This window comes from Macrobrachium nipponense, chromosome 7 (genome assembly GCF_015104395.2).
Source record: "Macrobrachium nipponense isolate FS-2020 chromosome 7, ASM1510439v2, whole genome shotgun sequence".
Taxonomy (NCBI): Eukaryota; Metazoa; Arthropoda; class Malacostraca; order Decapoda; family Palaemonidae; genus Macrobrachium; species Macrobrachium nipponense.
The window spans coordinates 72503116-72513115 of record NC_061109.1 but is presented as its reverse complement, the minus strand read 5'-3'; the positions used below and the strand labels follow the sequence as shown (position 1 = coordinate 72513115).

Here is a 10000-nt window from a genome sequence, read left to right as displayed (position 1 = left end):
CCACGGGAAATGATAGACAGGAATCCAAGCGCTTTCGTCTTTATTCAGACATCGTCAAGGAGCTCCTTGACGATGTCTGAATAAGACGAAAGCGCTTGGATTCCTGTCTATCATTTCCCGTGGTATTCGCTTATATATATATATATATATATATATATATATATATATATATATATATATATATATGTATATACATGCAAGCGCGAAAAACGAGATTCTTATCAATAGACAAATTATTGACTTTAAATAACGGGGTTTCTGATTCGGATTAAACGTCCACCTATAGAACTTGGACGAAGTATATCCTCTTATGATCTCATCTCGAGATGGAGGATTTAGCTACGTTTATAATATGAGAGAGAGAGAGAGAGAGAGAGAGAGAGAGAGAGAGAGAGAATAAATAACTGTTCGCAATATTTTAGTCCATTGCCATCTACAAAGACTATTTCTCACCTTCTCCCCTTAAAAAAAATTGAAAATAATAAAACAAAAAAGCGAGTCTTAATGTAGCTTGCATGGTGACGTCAGCGAAAGAATCCATCCAGTAAATGAGTGTTTCAAGTATTTATTATTGAGACTCAAACGAGATCCGATGTGCTGTACATCAAGATGTTATAAGTTATACCAGAAATGTTTTTAGTATTCTGTATCTTGTTCCGTAACAGTTTAATTGGAGTTCTATTCTTGTAAGCTAATACTGAGATTAAATCGTCTGGAACTCTCATGTAATCCGCAATCAGTTCTCATACTGAATTAAGTAAAGTAAAGCGTTTTATAATTTCAATATCTTATAAACGAAAATTACTTGTAACCCTCAGACTTTTTAAGTAAGATATTCGTTTTAATCTCGAATTACTTTGAAGACCAAAATAGACACAGAAGATGAAGCCATGTTCAAGTAAATTGTTTTATAATTTTCAAGTATTATTCAGATAACTGACAGACAGGATATATAAACTCATGTTCTAGCTTTCTACGTCTATACTTTTTGTAATGGTAGTTCTAACACAGTCTCAAACAATGCTAGAATTATTCATCTTTATGAAGAATAGTTTGTGAAAAACCATGAAATCAGTAAATGCCTTTTGCAGGATATATTTAATTTCATTTATGCAAAATCTCTTTCAAGAGTAATCAGTATATTTTGACGCAATTAATCAGTCCCACTAACAATGCTTATTCATCGGAAGGATATCGATAATTTAATATCATTAATATACTGATTTCATAATGCAGATTATTCTATTGTAATATTTATAAAGTGAAAACAGATAACCAGACTTTTCGGAATGTCGAGATATTGTTTTGTTGATAATAAGAATATCTGTTCATATTAACTACTATGAGATTCAGGCTCTCTGTAACACGGTTTTTTGGACTTTGCTCCTTGTCAAAGCATCGGATGTAGCTGAAAGTTGGCATATGTATATTTTACAACCACACACAAATTTTGTCAGCATTATCAATAAGCTAAACCCGATAGTTTTAATTTTTATAGAGTAAAAATGATCTAGCCGACGCCATGGCCAATGATTACGAGCCAAGAGTCGAAAAACATTCATTACGTAAGCAAGGTAAGCAAACACCTCTTGACTAAATGGTGCCCCGCCCATCCACCAGACAGAAATTCCATCGGCTCTGAAACCCAAAGACTTTATGAATGGCGGAACGATACATAGATGTGGGTCGGGTATCAGTGCTAGCGTAGTAATACTACTGTAGCAGTAGTTGCCGCAAAACAGTATAGCAGTTAATATCATGAATTAAACGTTTAGGCCAACTGCTGGGATCCCTTGAGGATCATTTAGCACTTCTTTCAACTACTCGAGAAATTAGTTTTTATAGCCAGAAGTTAAATTTTCTAATCCAACAATGCCCATGGTAGCCTCAGTGTTATCCTGAATTATAACGAGGCGAAAGTGGGGTGGAGCCTCATGAAGTCACCATTCTGACGATAATTATTGGTGAAGGTTTAAAGCCAATATACGGTACCGGCCATTTTTTTTTTTCAGTAAATAGGTAGATAGCCAATAAATAAAAATATCTTGACATTGGATATAGCAGTTATAAAATCAAGCTTGTCTACTATGTTTTTGATAATTACCAACTATTCCCTACATCTTGTCAATCTGATTGTGACCTATAAAGTAGACCTGTAATTCTTTGGAAACTTATTTTGGGAGTTAGACTAATAATCGAAGTGTTTTTGTATTTATTAACATATTTTGTTGGTTTGTTCATTATGACAATTATCAGTGGAGAGGTTCCAGAGTTCATAAAGGTGTACTGTTTTGCTTGTATTTAAATTTGTATTGTTTCATTGTTGCCAGAGGTTTAGCCTTCGTTACGTATAGCCAATCATCCATCGAGAAAGAGGGAAGAAATGATGTCATAAGTTACGTAACGAGTGCGTTCGAAACCTTTTCTCTGAGTAAGTTGGCCCGTCTTCAAAAAAGGTCACTTTTACATTATAAGTACCATTTATTCAACCTACGTAGTGCAGAATACACTCAAAATTTATGTGTTGATATAATATGTATTCTGAATAAATGTTATATTTATGAAATGCATAGATAAAAAGTTATTGCGAAAAAACCGTGTTACAGAGGCCCTGAATCTCATAGTAGTAACTGTTACAAACGGCTGAGATATTTACATATGCACAAACACACACACACACACGTATATAGATATATATATATATATATATATATATATATATATATATATATATATATATATATATATATATATATACATATATATATATATATATATATATATATAATATATATATATATATATATATATATATATATATATATTGGTGTGTGTCTGTGCGTGTGTGTGTGTGTGTGTGTGTGTGAAATTACAGAATACTAAAAACGCTTTCTGGCACAACTTATAACATCTTGATTGTATAGTGGATCGGATACAAGCATTAGGAACAGATAAAGGGATTGGCAATAATTTATGAGAGAATATAACCAATTTTATTGATATAGATAACTGAAAACTGACATGTAAACATTATGTTCCAGCCTATAGACCTTGAGTATGTCAGCCAGATTACGGTATTAAAAGGAAAATTAATTTCACTGAATGAATGCTACTAATTTCTGTCGGTACATTACGAATTCCACTCAATAAAACTCTAAAACTGCAGAATCCCATTGCGTCACTTACCGCAGGTTTCTCGCGCGGCAATTTCCCCAAAATCTGACGTGCAAAGGGAAACGGTCACCAGAGTAACGTCCCTTAAAATGAGATTCCTCCCCCAATAGAAATCGCTCTATTTTCGCTGGGCGCATCGAATGTCCCGCGGAGCCTTCTCGAAATGATGGAGCATCTTCTTTGCTCCAGAATTTTCCAAAGAGGGCTTATTGTTTTGTCTTTCATTACAAATTTCAGCCCATCTTATTGGTTATTCATTCCTGTCTCCATTTACATTTCATACAGAATTATTTAGAGATTTTAATTTTACATACACATGTCTGCAATCATTTAATCTCCTATTCCTAGTTTCCAAAATGATATGAGGGAATTGGCCCAACTTCTGACAGTTTTAATTCCTATTACGTACGAATTATGTGAGAAACTCGTGGAGGTCTTACATCGAGATAAATTCCTTTGAAAAAAAAGAAGAAAAACCAGAAATTGATTTAAAACAAACAATTCCAGTTATGACGGAAAAATAATATGCATAAAAATAAAATAATAAACATAAAAACAATAAAAAACAAATAACATTAATAAAATAAAAGCAAAATTTCAAAATAAAAAATAAACTAAAAATCAAGAAAGTAATAAAAAGCAAATATGGTGGTAAACTTGCGGGTATGATATGTACAGTTATAAGATTAACATCTGACTGTAATAAATATTCTTCCTCTTCCTTTTCTGTCCTCCTTTCGTTTATTCCTTTATGCCAAAATAGATCATGAAATGATTTGAGCCTAATAAATAATGGAGATTACAGTGTACTAGACCAGAGGAAAAAATAATGAATAAAGAATACAGCAATTTAAAAGATAAAAACACAATAAAAATTAAAATAACCAAACCTAAACAAAAGCAACAAAGCCAAGCCAATCTAGACGGCGATTAATATAAGGAAATCTTTCACCCTTTTCATTCAGACTACGGGGAGGATTGCGTGCTGGTATGACGGAATACCTCCACCACTAGACTATGTTGCCTCCTGCTGAGTCTACCAACCAAACGAAATGGAACAGAATTATCCCCGAAGGTGTTGGGGAAGAGGATTGTGCATCACGGCAGCCGTTGTTTACGTTGGAGGGAAAGGAAAATCGACCTCAGATTTGCATTCATAAGGATAGTGGTTCCTCAACGATTGTTTACCGAAGGAATTCAAGATGGTCAAGTCAATTTTGTCCCTGTATGGATGCGGTTCCTAATCACTTGCATAAGTTTTCAAAATACTCACGAAAGCATAAGGTATTTTAGATAAAATGAAGAAAGCATATGGAATATGAGATAATAGGAAATGGCATTAGGATTTGTATTACTTAAACTGTTCTTAAAAACATTTGGAATAATATGAAAAGTAGGAAAAAATTAACTTAGGAAGGATGTATTAGATGACAGAAAGGACTAGACATACTTAAGATGTAATATAGAAGGAAATAAGTCATTTCCTCATATCTTGTTCATGTGGACGCGGAAATGTATTTTAATGGTTTTCCTCAGCTGGTAAAGGAAATCTTAACTTTTTTAACAAGGCTGCCCTATTCATTAGAATCGCAAGTGGACTGATTTGACTAATTTGTTTAATAATTCAGTACGCACGCACACACACACATACATGTATATATATATATATATATATAATATATATATATATATATATATATATATATATATAGATATATAGATATATATATATATATATATATATATATATATATATATATATATATATATATATATATATATATAATCGAATACCACAGGAAATGATAGTCAGATATCCAAGTGCTTTCGTCTTCACTAAGACATTGTCAAGGAGCGAATGAAATATATTTGGAGAGAAAGGTCTCAGGTACACAACAAGATCAAGAATACCAGATGGTTAATCAACTAATGACAAACTTGAATTTAGTAAGCATAACATTATAAATTACCCTATATATGAAATTTTTTTAGGTATTCCTAGAATTTTAAAGCTTTTTATCATAAATGTTGTTTTCAGTAATATTAATGACAAGAGTTTAGCAATCAAAAATTCTCCTAAAGATCTTCCAGGCTGCATATATGAAATTCATGCAAAAAATGTAATAAAGTCTAATTCTTTCTCAACGTCTCAAACAGCACCAATATTCTGTGAGAACTGGGCAAATATCGAATGCATTATTCGCGCATATGAGAGATTTAGATCATCCTATTAACTGGAGTCAAGCAAGAGCCTTAATCCCACGTAATGACACAGTGAATCTTGTTTTATCAAGTCAAATAATAGAAATGTTCTAAATTTAAGTCTTGATTTATTTAAACTTGGTTCTTTCATAATGAAAAAAGTTGTAGATAAATATAAGCAACAAAATTAATATATTCAGTTTTTACATGTTTTGGACAGTAAAGAAACTTTGTAATTTCGGTTAGGGTCTAATCTGTTTAGGTTTGTGACCGTGTGATATCCGATAATCCTGGATTATCGCTTTTAATGTTTACCCTTTTGACAGTTAACCATCTGGTATTCTTGATCTTGTTGTGTACCTGAGACCTTTCTCTCCAATTGTACTTCATTAACTCCTTGACAATGTCAAAGTAAAGACGAAAGCGCTTAGATTTCTGACTAACATTTTCCTGTGGTATTCGCTTATTTAATGAAGTCACATGCAGCTACTGTGATTTTTTTTAAGCATATATATAAATATATTTATATATTTATATATATATATATATATATATATATATATATATATATAATATATATATATATATATATATATATATATATATATATATATATATATATATATATATACACAGGCAGTCCCCGGGTTACGACGGGGGTTCCGTTCTTGAGAGCGTCGTAAGCCGAAATCGTCGTAAGCCAGAACGACGCTTGGAAATATGTCTTAAAACTAATAAAAAGTTATAAAAAACCTTACTTGTAATCCTTGGTTACACTACATGTTGTTTACCTGTAGTTTTATGTACGACCTGGAGTTATTTTCATAAAAGAATGCTGGTTCTTGAAGGTAAAAACTATTGTAATCCTCTGGTGACACTACATTCTTGAAGTTTTATGTACAACCTGGAGTGATTTTGCCAAATCTTGAGGGCTACAAGAACAGCTGATTACTATTTACGTATCATATAGACTAATTAAAGTACGTATCTTTAAATAGGCTTATATATTAGTATCAACAAAACATTTCCTGCCATGAGTCAGAGGCCGTTTAATGAAACGAACACTTCTCTGTCCTATCTGTTCAGAAAATAAACGTTACGTCAATCCCCGAGACCATTGTTGCCACCAAGGCGTCTCTCTCTCTCTCTCTCTCTCTCTCTCTCTCTCTCTCTCTCTGATCAAATTACACTGGAACCTTGACATACGATTGCCCTAATATACGAATGTTTTGAGATACAACAGAAAATTTGCGAAAATATAAGCTTTGATATACAACGAAATATTTGAGATACGACTTTGCGATGAGTGTTAGTTGTATAGGCGACCGATAAATGGCGTTCAGTCTGTTTGTTTGTTGGTGCTGTCATTGCTGCATGTTAACACGTCGTTGTTTAGTTCGTGTATTTGTGCCTATTTTTCGTGTTATTTGTCTATTTTATTATTAAGCTGGGGTCTCAAAGCTAAAGACAAAGCAGGTGATAAGAAAAAACCCAAGAAAATGATTTCGATGAAGCAAAACATGAATTATAGCAAAGAATCGGTCGATTGGCAACGAGTATGGTCGAAATCCTTCTACAATATCCACGATCATCAAGCAGAAGGAAGCTATACAAAAACTTCCAAAGGCATCACCATTATTTCTAAACTACGAACTGATTAAAAAAATAAATAAAAATTAGTTTAGCAATGTTATTTCATTTGTTTGGTTTATTACGTAGGTTCATTAGTGTACATACGTAAATAAAAAGAGAACAAATCGTCCCTCCGCCACCCTTCCCTACCTCCTCCCCCTGCTGGCCTCACGTCATCTTTCATTGTGGTAAGTAAAATTCCTTTCTTTTTATTTAATTGATTTTATTAACATTTATTATCATTTATCACATTGCTATGTTATTTTATCATTGTGTGTTATTACTCGTTTATTTGTGTATAAATTGTGTATATTTATGTAATTTAGCTGTGTTTAGGTGTGGTTTCATAGCGCTAGAAACGGATTAATACATATTACATTATTTTTAATGGGAAAAAATGCTTTGAGATACAACTATTTTGATATACGACGACGGTAACGGAACAAATTAAAATTCGTGTTTATGTCAAGATTCCAGTTCACTGTATAATGTCTCTCTCTTTGGATACCTTCGACTTTTGCCAAATTCTAGAGGGCTACCAGAACAGTTATTGATTTACTATTTTACGTATCATATAGACTAATTAAAGTAAACGTATCTTTAAATAGGCTTTATATTATTAGTATCAACAAAACATTTTACTGGCATGAGTCAGAGGCCGTTTAATGAAACGAACACTTCTCTGTCCTTAACTCGGCAGCGTCGGAAGACGCCTCTCTCTCTCTCTCTCTCTGATAAATTACTGGATAATGTCTCTCTTTGGATACTTGGAATTTGCGTTGTAATCTAACCAGAAACTTTGTTTTGTTATTATTACTGGAAACAAGCAATGATTTTTTCATTATTTGCGCTTTTGGACTGTTATATGTAAACTTTGCGCACCGCAAGTCAGTATGTATTCATTCGCTCGGAAACTATAGTTCCGCATATGAGGCGTCACTAAAAAACATAGAAAAATACGACATAAAAAGTGTCGAAAATCATCATAACCTCAAAATTTTTTTTGTAATCTAACCAGAAACTTATTTTTATTAATATACTGTGCTAAACTATAAAGGATTTTTATCATAGTATGCGTTTTTTAAAAGCGTCATTAACTCGGACGTCGGAAGCGTCAGCGTCGTAACCTCGGAACAAACGTCGTAACCCAGGACGGATTTTTCCATTGAATAAGAAAAAGCGTCGTAACCTCGGAACATCGTAAGCCGGAACCATCGTAACCCGGGGACCGCCTGTATATATATATATATATATATATATATATATATATTATATATATAGTATATATATATAGTATATATATATATATATATATATATTAAAAAGTCCCTACGTGGATATTTTGATTGAAACGTCGACTGTACTTTGCCTTTATTACAATCGGTCACTGAAAAAATGAACAAACCTAAATATTCACAGTAATGACAATTTTGCCATTTTAGTTAAATGGTAACTCCTTAACACTAAGACAGGTAAATCCCTTAACTCACATTAGAGTCAATTTCTCAGTCATCACAAAAGTTAAAATAACTATAACTGCTCATAGAATCTTTAAGAAATATACATAGGCATTACCATGTACTTCGAGGAATTATAAATGTCATGAGCGATCTCTACCCGTCAGCTATCCCGGCCTTAGCCCGTTTCACCCTGGTCCAACCCCTTACGACCTCTTATGCATAAATTCATTATCAAGTTATAAGATCTCTTATGCAGTGATTCATTATTAAATTATAACGATCTCTTAACAAAATAATACCCTTTTTACCCAACAAATCGTTTGCTTTCCCACTGTAAGGACCGTCCGTCTTAATCCCCTACATTCCTGAAGGGGAACGCCATCATAAATTCGTGCGCGTGACCCCCAACGATACTCGTTGAACGAGCCTGTATTTCCATCATATTCACTGCTCTATTTAGCTATCAATTGTTATTCATCAGCAACAACCCTCTCTTAGCTCTTAGTCTATAAAATCTCAGTACACTGCAATGCTTGCCTCCTAAATCACTTAATTTCCTCCAAGGCCACGCACATCCGTCCGCTCTTTAGGTCCAAACACAAAAGGCCAGGTTTGCCTCCCACGCACTTGACCAGGCAGCGGGGAAAAATGAGCCGATGGGTCCTTTTTCTTGCTTGTCATAAAGGGAGAGAGGAAATAGGGAAAGCGTCCAAAATCATCCTTAGTGTCCACAAAAGGGAACTTGTTCACTTGTAAATAAAATTTTTCTTTTGAGATGGGACAAGAGTATACACTTATATCAAGTGGCCCAAAATTCAATTACCATATTTTCCTTTTACTGCAAAAATGGCTGTTTACGACTGCGCAGCAAGCATAGCTGTTAAAAGTCGCGTGGCGAACATGTTTTTCAGTCACGCAGCGGACATATTGTTAACAGTCGCGCAGAGAAAATGCCCAAACCTTTCCCGTGTCGACACCCGCCCCCTATGAAACCTCTTGACCACAAGGGGGTTCAACACCTATTGCTTAGCATTGGCCACTAGGTCCTGCTCTTCCTTTAGAATTAAAACAAGTTTCGACAGTGGTCTGTCATAATCCTTGCCCCCCCTTATGACAGTCCCCATCCTAACCAGTCCATCTTTCCCTGCTTTAATCTGCACTACCTGAGCCAATGGCCATTGGCAGCGTGCTACACATTCATTGATCATAAGGACTATGTCTCCCAGCCTGACGTTGCGTCGTTCCTTGAACCACTTCTGTCGCTGTTGTAACCCCGACTTGTATTCGCGTTTCCAACGTGCCCAGAACTGCTCGGCAATATGCTGCACTTTCTTCCATCTCTGCTTAGAGTAGCCACCTATTGCAATGTCGCACCCTGCGGGCAAATCTCCCATGTTTAAAAGCTTGTTTGGTGTAAGTGGAGCTGGGTCTCTACTGTCTGAGGTGAAAATGGTAAGGGGCCTACTATTAACTGTTGCTTCCACCTCACAAAAGAGAGTACAGAGTCCTTCATGGTCCAATTGCTGTGTCCC

At 34.4% G+C, this 10000-nt stretch overlaps 1 protein-coding gene across 1 annotated transcript in view; it reads right to left on the bottom strand.

The window, feature by feature from the left end:
* Positions 1-10000, bottom strand: part of LOC135217623 (uncharacterized) — a 28951-nt gene that overhangs the window by 18648 nt on the left and 303 nt on the right. The window contains exon 2 of the mRNA XM_064253587.1: positions 9599-9952. Coding sequence (XP_064109657.1) covers positions 9599-9952 — 354 coding nt within the window. The remainder of the gene's footprint in view (positions 1-9598; positions 9953-10000) is intronic.